The 22,638-nt window shown below is 40.8% G+C and overlaps 1 protein-coding gene across 1 annotated transcript in view; it reads left to right on the top strand.

The window, feature by feature from the left end:
- LOC126162632 (uncharacterized) overlaps positions 1-22,638 on the top strand; it is a 321,328-nt gene that overhangs the window by 130,991 nt on the left and 167,699 nt on the right. Inside the window, exon 12 of the mRNA XM_049919260.1 lies at positions 5,966-6,081. Coding sequence (XP_049775217.1) covers positions 5,966-6,081 — 116 coding nt within the window. The remainder of the gene's footprint in view (positions 1-5,965; positions 6,082-22,638) is intronic.

Here is a 22,638-nt window from a genome sequence, read left to right as displayed (position 1 = left end):
ATAATTATGTGTTGTTTATGGTTGTTCAAAGCAGAAAATTATGTAAAGACTTATTATAGGTTAAGTGAATGTTTTAGAGATGTTAAGCCACAATGTTCAGAAGCAGCAACAGTTGAACAAGGAAAGGCGGCATGTGCATCAATGTTGGTCACGTTTCTGCCAACATAAGAAGGCCAATGACCAGCTGAGTGTGTGCAGCAGCAGTCAGCACTTCGACACAGCAATGACTGAGCTGATGGGCAATGCTTCCAAGGAGAACAACGACCAGTGCAGTTCACACATCAGCGGTCAATGCTCCAGGAATTGTCAGCATACTGAACCTATGTGCGTGACATATCTGGTGATGCAGTGGACAACAGGACAATGCCTGACCATGCCAGCATAGAGGCAAAACAAAGGAAAGCCACATGTGTGCTGACATTGGTCATGTTTCTGCCCAATGTGTGAAGCAGAGATAAACAACCGAAGAGTCAGTTGCCATCCTAGAAACTTCACAACATTGGAAAAAACACTGAATAAATTCCTCTGACAAACAGGCATTAGGTAGTCCTTTGAGAGGCCCTTCAAGGGGAGAAAGAAGACCCAAAGAAACATCCCTGGATGGATGAACTGACGGTTAGTTTCCAGATGTCATACTTCACTGCAGTGTCTTAGCCGCTACGCTACTCGACAGAAGAAGATGTCTGTACCACACCAACAGGTCAATGCAGAAGATGCCATCCCAAATATTACCAGAAAAAGTTCATGTGGTACTTACCCAGGTGACTGGTGAGGACAAAGTGACTACGGACTCACCAAATGGGTCACCTGTGAACTGAGAGGTTGATGAACTCTGCCAGAAGATGCCGAACTGGAGTGTCGGTGGTTTGATTCTGGGACAGACACTTCACAACACACTGTAGCCACTTGTTAATAACACAATGAGCAAATTAATAAGGAGAAGGCTGTGCCACAGAAGAGAGTCACAGGCATGGTACCGAGGGGAGAATATGCCATTGGCATGCTGCTGCAACATGAGCTGTCGCCGCATCAGCCGTCACTGGAATCGGCACACTACGACTCTGCTGCTCCACTGTGGCAAGGAATTGAGCGAGTTAAAACACAATGTTTGTTTAATGGGTCTTACGTCTCACTAAATGACTGTTAGTGGAACCACCAATGTTTCACGGACACCTCACCCTCTGAGCCAAGGAAAGAGCCCACTCCACCATGCACAAAGTGATAATTGCTCCCTTCTGTCACTGATGCTCTATATCAACTGTCACTAAGCCCTGACCGCTACAGTATGAATATTAAAACATATAAGTGGAAGAAGACACTATTATAGACTTCTTGGGTAGGCTTGATACCTACAAGAGATGTTTGACTTATGTAGATCTGAATTCTTAATTCATTATACACATGTATCATATTGCTGATGTCATGGAACTCCCATATTTTCCAGTGTTTCCACAATAATATTTCATAATTTGTCAAATGCATTCACATACTCCATGTACATATAGCATGTGGGTAAATTCTTTTGTTTTTGCAGTCATTAATGGAGGTCTAAATCCTGTGGGATATAATGTTACACTTTCCACCTTCTAATACCATGTCACCCTCACAACACCTCCACAGCGACCCCATTAAGTTTTATTTACATTCCCTCCGCAAACATGCCTTCGCCCTAGCCAGATTACACTCCCATACTATATTTTCTCAGGCTTGTCTGACATTTGGCATTACCCCCAAAGGCCTCACACTTAAAGTTCCCATCTCTGGCTGCAACCCTTCTTTCCATCAGTCCCTATACCAGTTCCAAACTGAACAATCCATTGCCCTCACCCACCTAATCCTTCACCTACACATCAACTCAGCCATTGAACGCACCCGTCAACTCCTATCCTTTTAAAAGTCCTCAGTCTTTCCTCTCCCACATCCACACCGGCTGTTCAGAACATCCTCCTACAGGCCAACCGCAAATTAGAACAGCATGCCACCCTCCACCTTAAAAAACTATCCAATCTCCTGGTTTCCCACCTCCAGAAAGGCAATTCACTCACCCTTCACAACCTTTCCAGCAAACCTCAACCTCCTCTCATTGCACACAAACCCAGTCTCTCCCATCTACTCAATCTCCCACTTCCAGCTCCACTCCCTCCAAAACCTCAAAATTCCAATAAACACAATCTGGAGCCACAACACCCTAATTCAGTAGTTAACCTCTCCTCCAAACCTCTCTCCCAATCCGAAACCTCTGTCCTATCCAAAGGCCTCACCTTCAGCCCCACTCCCAGATTCAACCAAACAGCCCTCGTCAAAGATTTACTGTCCTACACTCGTACTCTCTGCTGGAAATATCACTTTGCCACGAAGAAAAATGATCCTAATCCTACTCCTAATAATCCAAATCCCCAAGACACTATCCAAATTGAACCCTGCCTGGAACAGTTCCGTCCTCCGTCACAGTGGGACCCACCTCCTCTTCCTCAAAATCACCCCATCCAAACCTTCCAGGAATTTCTGACTTCCAGCCTTGCCTCTCAATCCTTCATAAAAAAACCTTAATCCTACTCCCAACATCACCATTGCTGAAGCCCAAGCTATCCGTGATTGGAAGGCTGACCGTTCCATCGTCATTCTTCCGGCGGACAAGGGCTCCACAACAGTGGTACTTGATCGTCGGGAGTATGTGGCTGAGGGACTGTGTCAGCTTTCAGACAACACCACATACAAAGTTTGCCAAGGTAATCCCATTCCTGATGTCCAGGTGGAGTTTCAAGGAATCCTCAGAACTTTAGCCCCCTACAAAGCCTTTCACCTGACTCCATCAACCTCCTGACCCCACCTACACCCCGCACCCCTACCTTCTACCTTCTTCCTAAAATTCACAAACCCAATCATCCCGGCCGCCCCATTGTAGCTGGTTACGAAGCCACCACAGAACGTATCTCTGCCTACGTAGATCAACACCTTCAACCCATTACATACAGTCTCCCATCCTTCATCAAAGACACCAACCACTTTCTCGAATGCCTGGAATCCTTACCCAGTCTGTTACCCCCGGAAACCACCCTTGTAACCATTGATGCCACTTTCTTATACACAAATATTCCGCACGTCCAGGGCCTCGCTGCAATGGAGCACTTCCTTTCACGCTGATCACCTGCCACCCTACCTAAAACCTCTTTCCTCATTACCTTAGCTAGCTTCATCCTGACCCACAACTTCTTCACTTTTGAAGGCCAGACCTACCAACAATTAAAGGGAACAGCCATGGGTACCAGGATGGCCCCCTCGTACGCCAACCTATTCATGGGTTGCTTAGAGGAAGCCTTCTTGGTTACCCAGGCCTGTAAACCCAAAGTTTGGTACAGATTTATTGATGACATCTTCATGATCTGGACTCACAGTGAAGAAGAACTCCAGAATTTCCTCTCCAACCTCAACTCCTTTGGTTCCATCAGATTCACCTGGTCCTACTCTAAATCCCATGCCACTTTCCTTGACGTTGACCTCCATCTGTCCAATGGCCAGCTTCACATGTCCGTCCACATCAAACCCACCAACAAGCAACAGTACCTCCATTATGACAGCTGCCACCCATTCCACATCAAATGGTCCCTTCCCTACAGCCTAGGTCTTCGTGGCAAACGAATCTGCTCCAGTCCTGAATCCCTGAACCATTACACCAACAACCTGAAAACAGATTTCACATCCCGCAACTACCCTCCCGACCTGGTACAGAAGCAAATAACCAGAGCCACTTCCTCATCCCCTCAAACCCAGAACCTCCCACAGAAGAACTCCAAAAGTGCCCCACTTGTGACAAGATACTTTCCGGGACTGGATCAGACTCTGAATGTGGCTCTCCAGCAGGGATACGACTTCCTCAAATCCTGCCCTGAAATGAGATCCATCCTTCATGAAATCCTCCCCACTCCACCAAGAGTGTCTTTCCGCCGTCCATCTAACCTTCGTAACCTCTTAGTTCATGCCTACGAAATCCCCAAACCACCTTCCCTACCCTCTGGCTCCTACCCTTGTAACCGCCCCCGGTGTAAAACCTGTCCCATGCACCCTCCCACCACCACCTACTCCAGTCCTGTAACCCGGAAGGTGTACACGATCAAAGGCAGAGCCACGTGTGAAAGCACCCACGTGATTTACCAACTGACCTGCCTACACTGTGAAGCTTTCTATGTGGGAATGACCAGCAACAAACTGTCCATTCGCATGAATGGACACAGGCAGACAGTGTTTGTTGGTAATGAGGATCACCCTGTGGCTAAACATGCCTTGGTGTACGGCCAGCACATCTTGGCACAGTGTTACACCATCCGGGTTATCTGGATACTTCCCACTAACACCAACCTGTCAGAACTCCGGAGATGGGAACTTGCCCTTCAGTATATCCTCTCTTCTCGTTATCTGCCAGGCCTCAACCTCCGCTAATTTCAAGTTGCTGCCACTCATACCTCACCTGTCTTTCAACAACATCTTTGCCTCTTTACTTCCACCTCGACTGACATCTCTGCCCAAACTCTTTGCATTTACAAATGTCTGCTTGTGTCTGTGTATGTGCGGATGGATATGTGTGTGTGTGTGCGAGTGTATACCTGTCCTTTTTTCCCCCTAAGGTAAGTCTTTCCGCTCCCAGGATTGGAATGACTCCTTACCCTCTCCCTTAAAACCCACATCCTTTCGTCTTTCCCTCTCCTTCCCTCTTTCCTGACGAAGCAGCCGTTGGTTGCGAAAGCTAGAATTTTGTGTGTATGTTTGTGTTTGTTTGTGTGTCTACTGACCTGCCAGCGCTTTTGTTTGGTAAGTCTCATCATCTTTGTTTTTAGATATAATAACATACTTAATAATACATAATAATCTGGTAAAAACTGTTCTCTCTCTCTCTCCCCTCCTCTCTCTCTTGTGTAATGTTTAATCTTATCATTCACTTTAGATGGCAGCGTTAATGTTGTTTGTTGTGCAGTAAAAGATGAATAACTGTAATCTCTTATTGGTTATAGCCATTATTTACAGTGTTTCATCTTTCCTGCAATCACATTAACCCATAATGGTTATATTCATCTTCATTTGTTGCACACTTGGCCAGTGTTTTACTGCTGGTAAATGGGAAGCTCCTGTCACATTCCAACAATAACAGAAATGGACTAACTGTGTTGAAGTTTACAGCAGCTCTTTGTGACCTACAGTTTTGAATGATCTAGATTCAGTCATAGTGATTATCTATTTAGAAGTTTAGTGCACCATGTATAGAATTCTAAATAATGTAATCCAGCGTTTCTACCATGCCTCATTACCCAAAGACAGATTCTGAAATTTGAAGAAAATACTGTGAATAGTTTTTACTTTGTAATAGGGCAAAATTTGTGGCACTATCAAATTTAGTGATAACAACTGTTCTGCCATTTGCTACGACTCATTTTCTGGCAATGGAACTTCTGACAGGCTCAGTGTCTGCTACCAAATTGTTGTGTTTCTCAACAGATTTGTATGTAAATTGTACATATTTGATCTTGCATGTAATAAAAATAAAAAGTAACAGTAAAGTTATTTAGGAATAAGACTAATACAATAAATAAAATCAGAGATGAGTTATCAAGCCAAGAAGAATGCACATTTGCATTGTCGCAAGTGCATTTTCATTTATGTCTTATTTCTTCTACTTACTTTCCTTGAGCACTTAGTAATGAGTGACATTGTTACCAAATGCTCAGGATTGTGCAGAAAATAAGTAGAAGAAATAATTGAAAACACACTTGTGACACTGGAAATGAGCATTTCTCTTGGTTTGATGGCTCACCTCTGTTTTTAATTATTATACTCCTTCCTAAATTCATTTTCTTATTTCTCAGACGTCCCTTATAATTTGTTCTCTTGTGTATACATATATACACATTGACATTATATTACAAACTATTTTATCTGTTAAATGTGCATTTCAAAAACCTTTTTTATTTCTCAGGTGAAGCACGTTATGTCAATGACACGGCCAGTATTCCAGGAGAACTGTTTGGTGCCTTTGTGGTTACAAGTGTTGGAAGTGGGTGGATCAAAAGCACAGATGCATCTGCTGCATTGGTAAATGCATTATTTCGCTTTAACTCTAAATGTTTGATAGTACTGCTATTACAATCACCACTTGGCATATATGCTAGATGGAATAGAAAGAGATTAAAATGATCGAAGTTACACAAACAGTAAAGAAGGACAAAAATGAGGAATCAGTTTAGTGAAATGCAATGAAATGTTATGGCATTGAGAAACAAAATAGATGGTATTTGGCTCTTTAAAATAAACAATAGAATTAAAAATCAAATTGTCTACAAATTTTGTCGCAACATAGTGTCAGTTCAGGAATATAGTCAATAAATAAATAATATTATAATAAGCAGTTTGCTAGTGCAGAATCAATGTGGAGAGAGGTTGAGTTGTCATGTATATAAAAAATAACAATAAATTTAAAGTTGTAGGTATAGGATATTCCTTGCCTGGAGCAATACATGGATCTGTTCATCAATGTGAAATGGTTCTGCCTAACATCGGACTTCAGATAAGTGCAATTTAACAAGGCCTGTTAACACTTTGGAAATGAACCATGTAACTCCTATGTCACATGGATTTACTCCAAAAAAACAACTGAGACAGGACCTATGTTGAAAAATTTCTGAGCTTTGTAAATGTACCCCTCTTTTTTATTGTCTGTCATCTTTATGAAGATATTCTGTAATTCTTGTACTATCATTAAAGAAATACTGTTGGCACCACCTGTCACTCTTATAGGTGGGAAGCAAATCTTAATTGCTTTGCTTGATCTCATTGCTATGCAACACCTCACATCACATGCGGAGCAAATGAGGTTTGGGAGTTAGGAGAAGTTCGGAAGGTAGGAGAAGTTTGGAAGGTAGGAGATGAGGTACTGGTGGAAGTAAAGCTGTGAGTATGGTTTGTGAGTTGTGCTTGGGTAGCTCAGTTGGTAGAGCACTTGCCCTTGAAAGGCAAAGATTCCAAGTTCGAGTCTCGGTCCTGCACACAGTTTTAATCTGCCAGGAACCAGACCTTGATTGTTGTCTGTGTTGTTGGCTTCATGCTTTCTGTTTCTCTTCAAGATGGCTTTAGGTGAAGGTGAGATAGAGTTTTTGTTGAACAATAGTGATTCTGAGCTTGATGAATAAATTTTTAGTTTCGAAAGCAGTGATGGCAAGCTATTTGTTTTGTTGCATTTTTATCTGTGTTGTACAGCAGAAAGGTAATTGTATGATTTATGCTATATAAGAAAAGGCATTTCTGATGATGAAGTGTCAACGAGCACTCAGGGTAAGCTGCTGATGTTGATGATGCAACAGGGACCCCTCTGTGTCCACGTGTCAGTCTGCCTCTTTTCACTGGGCAGTCAATAGATAATGACACTACAATTCCACAGCTTCCAGTTTTTGAAGAATCGTGTGGAATTCTAATTCAGATTAACCAGAACTCTTCTGTGTTGATTTTTCACATACTTTTTTGACAACTTACTACTGAAGATGGCAGAAAGAGAGACAAACTGCTATCCTAGAACAACTATTGACAAACTAAATGATATATAGATCTTAAAGCTGCAGTTAGATTGGCATAAGGGGAGTCTTGTGAAACTCAGTGAACTGTATAAGTTTCTGGTGTGGTTTTATCAATGTGCCTTGCTAGAAAACTGAAACTGGGCAACTATTGGTCACAAATTCTGTACTTCAAACCAACTTTGCAGGAAAGTGTACACCAAGAGAATCAAGAAGGGCACAATTCTGTTACCAAGGTGAGACCCATCTTTGATATATTCACAAGAAAAAATGAGAGAGCATACAAATAAGGAGAAAATCTCATTATAGATGAAGGAATTTGCCCTTTTAAAAGCAGCCTTAGTTTGAATATGTACATGAAAAATAAGCCTAACAAATATGGTGTAGATTCTTTACTTTATGTGAAAGTGGCTAAATTTTGAAATATGAAATATATTCTGGTAGTCAGGCAGATGCTAATAACAGCATTTTGCATGAAGTAAATAGACTGTGTGAAAGTGTCTGTGGTAAAGGTCTAACTCTATACAGGGATCGTTTTTACACTAGCCTTGATTTACTTGATTATTTATGGAGAAAGGAAACTAACACAATGGATAAAGTAATGAAAAATAGAAAAGGGTTAACTAAAGATCTAGTAACAAAGAGATTGTTCAAAAAGATTTTGGGCTTGCAGCCAGTCGTCGTAAACTTCATTGCACGATATTTCGGCTGGACAACTGCCAGCCATCTTCAGGTGAGCTGAACGAGGACTGACGAAGGCGTTCTCTGCTCCAGCTGATATAGTGCGCTGATAGTACTGCTGCGCATGCATTGCAATTGCATTGGAGGCAGAAGGGCCACACCGCCCAGCGGCAGCGCCCTCGCTGGTGGAACTGCAGTACTCAGCTGCCGTCGGTATTGTCGCTGGCCGTAGCTATCAAAGTCTTCTGGTGTCTTCGTCTCGAGCAAATTTTGGAGATGATGAGAATCCATGCTTTATTCAAATGGTAACCACTGTCACAGTTCATTAGATTTCCCACAATGCGTATTTCAACTGATTCTTTGACAGTGGAGTCTGAAAAAGTTGTTGCAGTGGCCAAAATCGAAGTTTTGTTGTACTCCATTGAATGTCCGTTAGAAATAAAATGTTCCGCAATTGCAGACTTACTGGGCTGCGGTAGGCGAGTGCAATGTTGATGTTCTGTACAATGCTCTTCCACTGTATGCGTTGTCTGTCCTATATAGGCCATACCACATTCACATGGTATTTTGTAAATTCCCGCCTTCAACAGAAACAAATCATCCTTCACCAATCCCAGCAAATCTGAAATCTTAGAAGGTGGATGAAAAACCACTTTCACATTAAAATGATTAAGAATCCTTGCTATCTTGAAGGAGATATTTCCGACAAAGGGAAGAAAAGCTAGGGACTTGGCTGGTGCGTCCTCCTCTTCCCGATTCCTGGCTCTAGTTGAGAAGGCCCTGTTAATTTGCCAGGTCGAGTACCCATTGTCTCTGAACACCGTCCTCAAATGTGCCAGTTCCTTATGCAAATTCTCTGCATCCCACACTGTGTGTGCCCTGTGTACAAGGGTTTTAAGAACACTCATGGTCTGGGATGGGTGATGGCAACTTGAAGAATGCAAATACAAATCAGTGTGAGTGGGCTTGCGATAGACAGAATGTCTCACAGTGCCATCACTCTTCCGTTTAACCAAAGCATCTGGGGATGGAAGGCAGCTATCTTTCTCTAGTTCCGTAGTAAATTGAATATTCTCATGGATGGAGTTAAGGTGATGAAAAAACTCCATTAACTTTTCTTCTCCGTGGGGCCACACTGTGAAAGTGTCATTGACGTATCTCCAAAAAACAGTTTGTTTACAGATTGCTGATTCAAGTGCTCTCTCCTCAAAATCCTCCATAAAGAGGTTAGCCACCAGAGGAGACAGAGGGCTGCCCATGGTGACACCGTCAGAGTGTTCAAAATATTCCTGGTTAAACATAAAATAAGTTGAGGAAAGACTATGTCAAAACAAATGACCGATTCAAACTGTTGACCAATTAGAATTAAGGAATCCGCAAGAGGTACTTTTTTGAAAAGGGAAACTATATCAAAACTCACTAGAAGATCCGAACTACTTAAGTGGAGAGCCCCCAGTCTGTTAATAAAATCAGCAGAGTTCCGTATATGGTGTGAATATTTGCCAACAAATGGTCTCAACAAAGAAGATAGATGTTTGGCTAAATCATATGTGGGTGCGTCAGTATTACTCACTATTGGCCGTAAAGGCAGACCTTCTTTATGCACATTCAGAAGACCATACATTCTTGGTGGTATGCTGCCATTAAGCCTTAACTGCTTGATGGTCTCTGGAGCTAGCGAGGAAGAGTTCAAAAGCGCACACATCTTCCGTTGCACACGTGCTGTTGGATCGTGATCAACTCTCCGATTCATAGTATTACTAAGTAGACTATACATCTTCTTCAAATACAACCCACGAGGTAACAAAGCAGAAGAGTTACCTTTATCAGCCTTAAGCACCACTATTTTCGGATCTTCTCGAAGGTTCTGTAGTGCAGCCCTTTCTTCAGCAGTTATATTACTGCGTTGAGGAGGAGCTTTCAGAAGAACCCGACCAGTTTCCCTTCATATTTCTTCAGCAGTGTTCATAAGAAGGTGACGTACAGCTTGTTGAATACCACTTACGAAACTTACAAGAGATACTGCACTTGGTGTAGGTGCAAAGTTAAGACCTTTACCCAAAATCAACAGCGTTACATTGTCTAAAATATTCTCCATGAAATTAACCATGGAACATCGTGCAGTTATTTCCTATGATGTCAAGTGTGGCATCAAACGATCAAATTTCGACATCTACCGGGAACTAGCAGACTTACATACCTAGTCGAACTTGGCTGAAGTCACATCATCCACCCACTCCCATGATATAGGAGAAAGAAGTGCTGCAATTTTCAAGTGTAGATGGAACAATTCTTCTGAAATGGCATCCAACCTTCGTCTCGTATAACAAATTCCCTCCTTCACAATAGCGTGGCTCGCCTTATCCATTATTTTCCGTGCAGTGTTCGTCTTAATAAAATGTGTCACTCTGGCAAATTTGGGTATTATGCCATGGTCCCGACATCTCATTAAAAAACTTAAAGAACTTAAAAGCTTTGCTCTCTTACCTCGTAGCTTGTCGAATCTTCTTACATTTGAGGCCATCTCCTCCCCGTAAAGGTGTTTGATGTAAAATTTGAAATTTTCCTGGCGAATCAACTGTTCAAAAAGATTTCGGGCTTGCAGCCAGTTGTCATAAACTTCATTGCATGATATTTCGGCTGGACAACTGCCAGCCATCTTCAGGTGAGCCGAATGAGGACTGACGAAGACGTTCTCTGCTCCAGCTTATATAGTGCGCTGATAGTACTGCCGCCCATACTACAGATGTCAGGCAAAATATACTAACATTTACAATGGGTAGGTTATGGTTAACATACAATACATTGCAACAGGTTTGCTTCATTGAGTAGCCCATGAGTTACACTTAAACATAACTAGTAAGTTTTTTGTACTAGATATTCTTTCGTAGAACAAAACTAATGGCGCAGTAAATAAGATTTCGAAGCTGTACAAAATTGTGTATTGTCTTCCGTAGATTTTAGACGTGATGGGAGATTATCGCATTGAACGAATGAAGGCCCATGTGGAATGCACTCTTTTGTAAGAGTTGTGTGTTAGTATATAACAAATGTAGGTTTGAGTTTGTTCTTGTGTTATGTTTGTGAATTTCACTGCTTTTATTCAGTCTGCATTCAGTTGGAACTATCTTACAGTCTCAAGCAGTTTTAGGATCTCCAGCTTCCTGCAAATGGGTTTGCAAGAGTCTCTAGTTTTGCTACCTTTAATGATCCTCATGGCTCTCTTTACAGTTCTAAAAGAGCTAACGGCAGCTGGAGAATTTCTCCAGAACAAAATATTATATCTTAAGTGAATCTGTATGTATGCATGGTATGCACTTATTACTGTTTTCTGGCTAGTGCATACTTACAGTACACTCAATACATAGCAGCCAGCGCTTAGTCTAGCATTTAGCAGTTCAATATGTTTATTCCATTTCAGCTTATCTCATAACCACAAACTTGAATTCAGAGTTAGGTTTCATTGGATGGGTAATTGCTGTTAAAAATGGCTGAGAAGATTTTGTGTGGTGTGGAAGTTCATTGAAACAGTCTTTTTAGTGTTTGTGGGTAGTTTGTTATTTGTAGCTCAGTTGCTGAGTTGTTCAGTAGCCAAGTTCACAGCTTTCTGTACTGGCTCTGTGCTGTTCCCTTTGAGGAGTACAGTGTGCAAAAATAATGGCTCTGTGAATGTTAACCCTCAGGCTCAAGTCATTGATATACAGGAGGAATAGCAGACCTCATAGTCGCATACCTTGCCTAAAATTTTTACTGCAAGAGAGGATTTTGGTTACTGGACTGAGTTGTTTGTCAGCATATGTCATGCTGACCTTCTGTGTGTGATTACTTAAGAATGATGCACTCTATTTGTTTGCAAGACCTTTGATTCCATACTGCACAATTTTTATCAGTAATATTTTATGATCCACTGCATCAAAAACCTTTGACAGATCAAGAAATATGCCTTAACTGAGTTGCTCCTTATCTAATATATGTAGTATCATATTATTGCAGTCATATACAGCCTTCCTTCTAGATTTGTTTCTAAACCCATGTTAAAATATACTCAGTATACCTTTCTTGTCAGTGAAGCCCATCGGTTTTATGTGCATAATTCTTCAATTACTTTTGGGAAGCAGGATGAAATTGTAATAAGCCTGTATTATTGTTCAAGTCTTTTATTACCACTTTTTTTTAAAAACAGGAATTAATTTTGAGATTTTCAATGAATCTGGGAAGATACCTGCCTGGATAGAGCAGTCACAGAGGTTAGTTAGTAGTTCAGCAATAGTATGTGCACAGTTCTTGATGACAGTTGATGGAATTCCATCAATGCAAACTGAATAAATTTTTCCCCCAGAGGCCATTTACTTAATCTTTATTGAGTGGCGTAAGAAATATTGACTGTGCTTATGTGATTTTTCTGGTTTATTGGCCAGTATTTTGTGTTTGGGCTATTTTTAATTGATTCGTGAGCTATGTTTGTAAAAAATTCCTTGAAAGTGATCGCCACAGCTTCAGGATTAATTATCATTTAGATGTTGTGTTTAATTTCTATGTTTGTATGAATAATTTATTTTTCCCTCTTTCCCTTTTTATAATATTCCACATGACTTTCAGTTTGTTGTTGAATTTGTCAATGTACTCATCATTGTACCTCTCTTTAAATTGTCTTTATCTCTTTTCTTATGATACATGTGTTACTTGTGTACTATTTGGGAAGACGGGAATAATAATTATTTGTTTAAATAACTTATGTAATATTCTATTATTCTTGGAGGAGGGTTTCATAGTTGTTGTAATTCAACTCTTGTGTCCATTATGGTTATTTAACCTTGCTGTTTTTTTGTGGAAATACCTCTTTGAAATGATGGACCATTATGACAAGAAATACAATACATTTTTCATTGACATCATTGACTGGATATTGTCTGTCCATTTTTAATTCTTTACTTAGGAAGCTCTGTAGTTTGTCTGAGTTATCCTGTGTGTTATAACTTTCAAACTTACTGGCAAATTAAAACTGTGTGCCAGACTGAGACTCGAACTCAGGAACTTTGGCTTTTGTGAACATGCGCTCTCCTGACTGAGCTACCCAAGCATTACTCATGACTCATCCTCACAGTTGTAGTTCCACTATTACCTCCTCTCCCTACCTTGCAAACTTCACAGAAGCTCTCGTGCAAAATTTGGAAGACTAGCACTTCTGGGAGAAATATATTGTGGAGACATGGCCTAGCCACAGCCTGTGGAATGTTTCCAGTATGAAATTTTAACTCTGTAGTGGTGTGTCTGTTGGTTTGAAACTTCCTGGCAGATTAAAATTGTGTGCCAGACTGAGACTTTCATGGGTAAGTGCTCTACCAACCTAGCTACCAAAGCACAACCCATGACCCATCCTCACAGCTTTACTTCTGACAGAACCTCATCTCCTGCCTTACAAGCTTCATAGAAGCTCTCCTGCAAAACTTGCAGTACTAGCATTCCTGGTAAAAAGGATATTGCGAAGACATGGCTTAGCCACAACTTGGGGGCTGCTTCCAGAATGTGCAGTGGTGTATGCCTGATGTAAAACTTCCTGGCAGATTAAAACTGTGTATCAGACAAAGACTCGAACTGAGAACCTGTGCCTTTCACAGGCGTGTGCTCTTCGAACTGAGCTACCCAAGCATGACTCATGAACTGTCATCACAGCTTTACTTCCACCAGTACCTCATCTTCTACGTTCCAAACTTCACAGAAGCTCTCCTAAAACTTGTAAGACTAGCATTCCTGGAAGAAAGGATATTGCTGAGACATGGCTTAGACACAGCCTGGGGGATGTTTCCAGAGGTGGTAGAGTTCTTACCTGTGAAAGGAAAAGACCCTGAGTTGAAGTCTTGGTGTGGAACACAGTTATAATTTGCCGGGAAGTTTTATATCAGTGCTCATTCCACTGCAGATAGAGAATTTCATTCTGGAAACATCCCCCAGCTATGGTTAATCCATGTCTTCATGCTATCCTTTCTTCCAGAAGTGCTAGTCTTGCAAGTTGCACACAAGAGCTTCTGCAAAGCTTGTAAGATAGAAGATGAGGCACTAGTGGAAGTAAAGCTGTGAGGATGGGTCATGAATTGTGCTTGGGTAGCTCAGTCGGTAGAGAACTTGCCTGAGTTTGAGTGTTGGTCAGGCACACAGTTTTAATCTTCCAAGAAGTTTCATATCAGTGCATACTCCATTGCATAGTTAAAATTTCAGTCCTTAATATCTTTGAAATGTTTTAGGTGAACACTTGATCCTGTGAAACATCATGGCAGATTAAAATTGTGTGCCCGACCGAGACTCGAACTCGGGACATTTGCCTTTCGCGGGCAAGTGCTCTACCATCTGAGCTACCGAAGCACGAGTCATGCCCGGTTCTCACAGCTTTACTTCTGCCAGTACCTCGTTCGTAGGAGAGCTTCTGTAAAGTTTGAAAGGTAGGAGATGATGTACTGGCAGAAGTAGCGCTGTGAGTACCGGGCGTGAGTCGTGCTTTGGTAGCTCAGATGGTAGAGCACTTGCCCGCGATAGGCAAAGGTCCCGAGTTCAAGTCTCGGTCAGGCACACAGTTTTAATCTGCCAGGAAGTTTCATATCAGTGCACACTCCGCTGCAGAGTGAAAATCTCATTCTGGAAACATCCCCCAGGCTGTGGCTAAGCCATGTCTCCGCAATATCCTTTCTTTCAGGAGTGCTAGTTCTGCAAGGTTTGCTGGAGAGCTTCTGTAAAGTTTGGAAGGTAGGAGATGAGGTACTGGCAGAAGTAAAGCTGTGAGTACCAGGTGTGAGTCGTGCTTCGGTAGCTCAGATGGTAGAGCACTTGCCCGCGAAAGGCAAAGGTCCCGAGTTCAAGTCTCGGTCAGGCACACAGTTTTAATCTGCCAGGAAGTTTCATATCAGCGCACACTCCACTGCAGAGTGAAAATCTCATTCTGGTGACTTGATCCTGTGTTGTACACTTGAAGTGTTGTACGAATTCTTTTCTTATTTACAAGAATTCCATGTAAGGCTGTCTGGGATGTAGGTGTTATTTTGGTGGGTTCATGTGGAAGACTATGCAAATTATAAGATTTTGAAAGCTTGAACAATGTCTCCCTGTTTCTACTTTCGTTTATCTCTGATAGGAAGCAAAAGGTGTCAGTAGAAAAGGTCCCTGTATTAAGCTATCAGGTATTATCCAACTGTGAACTGACTGCATTTAGTGTTCTATGAACGTATGTCTTAGGGCTCTTACTGTTTCTCATATATATCAATGACCTTTCATCAGTAACATTACCAATTCTAAGTGTATTTTGTTTAGAGATGTTACAAATATTGCAAATATAAATCATTGCAATATAAATCCTTGGAAAGATTGGTTAAAGAGATTTCCATGAACATTGGTAAATGGTTCCTACAGGATACTAATTTCCGTTTTCAAATATATTTAATTCTTAATGAAATTTGTCATATCCTTAATGAAATGTGTCTTTTTCAAGACAAGAGCTCAGTTCATGGAATTAGTACTTGAAATAAGAATAATCTTCACAAAGATCTGAGGTTATTTACCTTGGTACAAAAGATGTGCATTATTCAGGAACACAGATTTTCTATAACTTTCCAGGAACCATAAAATGTTTAATGACTAATGTGTACTGAAGGGCCAAAGAAACTGGTATACCTGCCTAACACTGTGTAGGGCCCCCGCGAACACACAGAAGTGCCGCAACATGACATGGCAGGGACTCGACTTATATCTGGAGTAGTGCAGGAGGGAACTGACACCATGAATCCTGCAGGCTTGTCCATAAGTCTGTGAGATTATGAGGGGCTAAAAATCACTTCTGAACAGCATGTTGCAAGGCATCCCATATATGTTCAATAATGTTCGTGTCTGGGGAGTTTGGTGGTCAGCAGAAGTGTTTAAACTCAGAAGAGTGTTGCTGGAGCCACTCTGTAGCAATTCTGTACATAAGAAGTGTCAAATTGTCCTGCTGGAATTGCCCAAGTCCATTGGAATGCACAGTGGACATGAAAGGATGCATATATTTAGACAGGATGCTTACATATGTGTCACCTGTCAGAGTCATATCTAGACATATCAGGGGTCCCACATCAATCCAGCTGTACATGCCCCACACCATTAGAGAGCCTCCACTAGCTTGGACAGTCCCCTGCTTGACATGCAGGGTCCATGGATTCATGCATTTGTCTCCATACTCCATGGGCCCAGGCAAGGCATAAAGCTACTTGTCAGGCAGTCATCAAGGGTACATGCATGGGTCTTCAGCTCCGAAAGCCATATTGATGATGTTTCAGTGATTGGTTCGCACAATGACACTTGTTGATGACTCAGCATTGAAATATGCAGCAATTTGCGGAAGGGATGCACTTCTATCATGTTGAACGATTCTCTTCAGTCATCGTTGGTCGTGTTCTTGCGGGAACTTTTTCCAGCCTCAGCGATGGCAGAGATTTGATGTTTTACCATATTCGTGATATTCATGGTACACTCATGAAATGGTTATATGGGAAAATCCCAACTTCATCGCTGCCTCGGAGATGCTGTGTCCCATCACTCATGCGCTAACTATAACACCATGTTCAAACTTACTTAAATCCTGATAACCTGCCATTGTAGCAGCAGTAATCAACTTAACAACTGTGTCAGACATTTTTCTTCTTATATAGGTATTGCCAACCACAGGGTCATATTCTGCCTGTTTCCATATCTCTGTATTTGAATATGCATGCCTATACTAGTGTCTTTGGTGCTTCAGTGTGGTTCAGTTTAAGAGGAGCCTAAAGGACCTAATGATGACCAATTCCTTCCACACCATTGAAAAATTCCTTAGTAGGGTTAACTGATGTGTATATATTACTAATAATATCAAATATTTTGTGTGTTATTTAATATCTGACATTTATACGTCTTTGGTATAGTATGTGACCCCTGTAAATAATTGTTGTAAACTGATTTTTCACTTTGATGATGTGTGCCAACAATAGCCTAAGTATTATCATATTCAACAGTGGATACTGTACATTTACATGTTTAGTGACAGGTTTTTTTATTATCTTTTATATGGAAATATGTTTAATGTTTTTTTTACTTATTTCACACCCATACAGATAATTTCATTTGGGATGTATGGAAGGTAAAATAGCATATATTTTGTCCTATGTAAGTATGTATTATGTATTCTCATCTTCTAACGAGGTACACATCCATTAGAATGCTAGGGATTCATGGAATGAAAAGTAAATATAATTTAAGCTAATCATCTCTGTCCAAAATATCTCAGATCTCTGCCTCCATCTATGTGCTGTTTGTGAAAATGGGTTGTGAAGTAAGTACAAGGGACACTCTTTGTAGCTCTCTAATTTTACCCCTAAAGTGGGATATTGAGAAGGTTCTAAGTGGCAATATTGTAAAAAATCTCCACAATGGGATCCCGTTGATATAAATTCACATAGCCATGAATATTTGTTAAATATCTGACTTCAGACATTAATATTGGGTGGTGAGTTAATTCACACTGATCTCCAACCACCACACGCCACCCAAGAAGTAGTTCAGACATAATACAACACATAACAAATATTTGCACTATTGCTGAATATCCCATATACTGAAATTGTGTACCACTGTGTTATTTAAACTATGTAACAATCATTAATAACATTAATTGTAGACTTACCCATTTATGTACAGCAATGTGGGTACTCTTAACACTTATTGGAATATTACCAAATTTAATTCGGTAAAAGTGCTATATCCTCACCATATCCAGTAAATGCTTCCATCTGGAAAGAGGAAAAGTAACTGCTTCCATGTTAAGAAACAAAAACATGTTTGTGATGTGCTAAACACTTCTCAGCTGAGAGGTACTTACTTTGTCTGTGGAATATGGGTGTGACTGGGTGCTCCAGGGAGCGTTCATCTGTATGGTGTATTTTACACAAAATTTACAGTAGAATGTTTAGAATGTTTATTGTCAGCCATTCAGTGTATTTTGATAGAATTGGCCTTGTCAATGTGTTAAGTACAGTTAATACAATTAATACATCAGTGTTATGAGTAAATAAAAGTACACCTCAGTAAGAGTTCAATGTCAGTTGCTAATATATTTATTAACATCAATATATAATTACTGGAATACTTGTTAACACACATATAAACGAGGTGCATTCAAGTTCTAAGGCCTCCGATTATTTTTCTAATTAACTACTCACCCGAAATCGATGAAACTGGCGTTACTTCTCGACGTAATCGCCCTGCAGACATACACATTTTTCACAACGCTGATGCCATGATTCCATGGCAGTGGCGAAGGCTTCTTTAGGAGTCTGTTTCGACCACTGGAAAATCGCTGAGGCAATAGCAGCACGGCTGGTGAATGTGCAGTCACGGAGAGTGTCTTTCATTGTTGGAAAAAGCCAAAAGTCACTAGGAGCCAGGTCAGGTGAGTAGGGAGCATGAGGAATCACTTCAAAGTTGTTATCACGAAGAAACTGTTGCGTAACATTAGCTCGATGTGCGGGTACGTTGTCTTGGTGAAACAGCACACGCACAGCCCTCCCCGGAAGTTTTTCTTGCAGTGCAGGAAGGAATTTGTTCTTCAAAACATTTTCGTATGATGCACCTGTTACCGTAGTGCCCTTGGAACGCAATGGGTAAGGATTACGCCCTCGCTGTCCCAGAACATGGACACCATCATTTTTTCAGCACTGGCGGTTACCCAAAATTTTTTTGGTGGCGGTGAATCTGTGTGCTTCCATTGAGCTGACTGGCGCTTTGTTTCTGGATTGAAAAATGGCATCCACGTCTCATCCATTGTCACAACCGATGGAAAGAAAGTCCCATTCATGCTGTCGTTGTGCGTCAACATTGCTTGGCAACATGCCACACGGGCAGCCATGTGGTCGTCCGTCAGCATCCGTGGCACCCACCTGGATGACACTTTTCGCATTTTCATGTCGTCATGCAGGATTGTGTGCACAGAACCCACAGAAATGCCAACTCTGGAGGCGATCTGTTCAACAGTCATTTGGCGATCCCCCAAAACAATTCTCTCCACCTTCTCGATCATGTCGTCAGACCGGCTTGTGCGAGCCCGAGGTTGTTTCGGTTTGTTGTCACACAATGTTCTGCCTTCATTAAACTGTCGCACCCACGAACGCACTTTCGACACATCCATAACTCCATCACCACATGCCTCCTTCAACTGTTGAAGAATTTCAATTGGTTTCACCCCACACAAATTCAGAAAACGAATGATTGCACGCTGTTCAAGTAAGGAAAACGTTGCCATTTTAAGTATTTAAAACAGTTCTCATTCTCGCCGCTGGCGGTAAAATTCCATCTGCCGTATGGTGCTGCCATCTCTGGGACATATTGACAATGAACGCGGCCTCATTTTAAAACAATGCGCATGTTTCTATCTCTTTCCATTCTGCAGAAAAAATATTGGAGGCTTTAGAACTTGAATGCACCTCGTACATAAATGTTAAATTACATTTGTATATCAGTTACATACTTATACATATTAATTGCATAGGTTTACAGTTTATGACTACTGATGACTAGTTGCAGCAATACTTATATATTTATTACATGTATATAAATGCAGAGCTCTAACTGTATGGTCGTTACTTGCAATTTTACTGACACTTACAGCTACCCAAAGCACAGTTCTTGGAAATCACTCTCCATGAATTCATCAGCTGTGTAAAATTCTCACTCTTTTAGTGATTCTCACTCTTTCTAAAACTTTCCTGTACTTGTGTAAGGGAGTCAAGTGAGCTGCTTTTGGCAATTTGTTGAAGGATTTAAGACTCATGTGTTTATGGCCATTGTGTGTGTGAGAAAGTCTTGAGTACAGTAAATATATCGTGTCTATTTTTTGTGTTGTGCAAATGAACATTATTCCTTAGCCTAAGTTTGTTTAAATTTTCTTTAGCATGAATGTTAATGGATGTTAAGACTGATGACTGTCATTATGTAAGTGTCCTGAACTGACTTCTGCAAGTCTCTCAGGGAGGCAGGCCTAGGATACATCTAACGGCTTTCTTCTGCCATTGAACAATGTAAACTGAATCTGGTGCATTTCCCCATGACAGTACTCCATACTGCAGATGTGAGTGGAAGAAGGCATAATAAGAGTGAAGTAGCATATTCTTACTGATATTTTGTCTTAATTTATGTAGCAAAAATAAAACTCCTGGCAGTTTGCTGCTTAAGTAATATATGTACCTATTCTGTGATAGTATTTTGTCAGTCACAAGTCCAAATAATTTCACACTCTTATTCTCAGACTTCATTGCTCTGAGATTGAAATGAACTTCTTCTGTTTTTGTTTTGTTAATGTACAGCTGGTTGGCTAGACATCAGTGATGAGTCATCTTCATAATTTCTCCAATGTAATTTTGAACATGTTGTAAGTTTCCACCTGATGTTACCAGCATACAGCACATTCCCACATGGTATGTGACTTGAGAAATTATTTATATACACAATGAAGAGAAAAGGCCCAATAACCAATCCCTGTGGTATTCCATGTTTTATTTCCAACAACTGTGATGCCTAATTATTTGGATATTCTAACTGTAGCCTATTGGTTGGGTAGGTTCTAAATATACTTAATGATTTATGTCAAATGCCATAGTGAGCTAATTTTATTAATTTAGTCTTGTGTCAGAAGGAAACTCAGTTCTAAGCAAAGAAGGGAAAGCAGAAAGGTGGAAGGAGTATATGGAAGGTCTATACAAGGGTGATGTACTTGAGGGCAATATTATGGAAATGGAAGAGGATGTAGATGAAGATGAAATGGGAGATATTATACTGCTTGATGAGTTTGATAGAGCACTGAAAGACCTAAGTCAAAACAAGGCCCCGGGAGTAGACAACATTCCAGTAGAACTACTGACAGCCTTTGGAGTGGAAGTCCTGACAAAACTCTACCATCTAGTGAGCAAAATGTATGAGACAGGCGAAATACCCTCAGACTTCAAGAAGAATATAATAATTCCAATCCCAAAGAAAGCAGGTGTTGACAGATGTGAAAATTACCGAACTATCAGTTTAATAAGTCACGGCTGCAAAATACTAAAGCGAATTCTTTACAGATGAATGGAGAAACTGGTAGAAGCCGACCTCGGGGAAGATCAGTTTGGATTCCGTAGAAATATGGGAACACGTGAAGCAATACTGACCCTATGACTTATCTTAGAAGCTAGATTAAGAAAAGGCAAACCTACATTTCTAGCATTTGTAGGCTTAGACAAAGCTTTTGACAATGTTGACTGGAATACTCTCTTTCAAATTCTGAAGATGGCAGGGGTAAAATACAGGGAGCGAAAAGCTATTTACAATTTGTACAGAAACCAGATGGCAGTTATAAGAGTCGAGGGGCATGAAAGGGAAGCAGTGGTTGAGAAGGGAGTGAGACAGGGTTGTAGCCTGTCCCCAATGTTATTCAATCTGTATATTGAGCAAGCAGTAAATGAAACAAAAGAAAAATTTGGAGTAGGTATTAAAATCCATGGAGAGGAAATAAAAACTTTAAGGTTCGCCGATGACATTGTAATTCTGTCAGAGACAGTAAAGGACTTGGAAGAGCAGTTAAACGGAATGGATAGTGCCTTGAAAGGAGGGTATATGATGAACATCAACAAAAGCAAAACGAGAATAATGGAATGTAGTCGAATTAAGTCGGATGATGCTGAGGGAATTAGATTAGGAAATGAGACACGTAAAGTAGTAAAGGAGTTTTGCTATTTGGGGAGCAATATAACTGATGATGGTCGAAGTAGAGAAGATATTAAATGTAGACTGGCAATGGCGAGGAAAGTGTTTCTGAAGAAGAGAAATTTGTTAACATCAAGTATAGATTTAAGTGTCAGGAAGTCGTTTCTGAAAGTTATTGTATGGAGTGTAGCCATGTATGGAAGTGAAACATGGACGATAAATAGTTTGGACAAGAAGAGAATAGAAGCTTTTGAAATGTGGTGCTACAGAAGAATGCTGAAGATTAGATGGGTAGATCACATAACTAATGAGGAAGTATTGAATAGGATTGGGGAGAAGAGAAGTTTGTGGCACAACTTGACAAAAAGAAGGGATCGGTTGGTAGGCCATGTTCTGAGGCATCAAGGGATCACAAATTTAGTATTGTAGGGCAGCGTGGAGGGTAAAAATCGTAGAGGGAGACCATGAGGTGAATACACTAAGCAGATTCAGAAGGATGTAGGCTACAGTAGGTACTGGGAGATGAAGAAGCTTGCACAGGATAGAGTAGCATGGAGAGCTGCATCAAACCAGTCTCAGGACTGAAGACCACAACATCTACAACAACAGTCTTGTGTGACACTGAGTTGCTCAATTAAGAGCTTAAGGGAAAGTATCATCTGCCACAATTCTGTTG

Source organism: Schistocerca cancellata, chromosome 2 (genome assembly GCF_023864275.1).
Source record: "Schistocerca cancellata isolate TAMUIC-IGC-003103 chromosome 2, iqSchCanc2.1, whole genome shotgun sequence".
Lineage (NCBI taxonomy): Eukaryota > Metazoa > Arthropoda > Insecta > Orthoptera > Acrididae > Schistocerca > Schistocerca cancellata.
The sequence above is the reverse complement of the archived record's forward strand: the minus strand, read 5'-3'. Positions and strand labels throughout refer to the sequence as shown.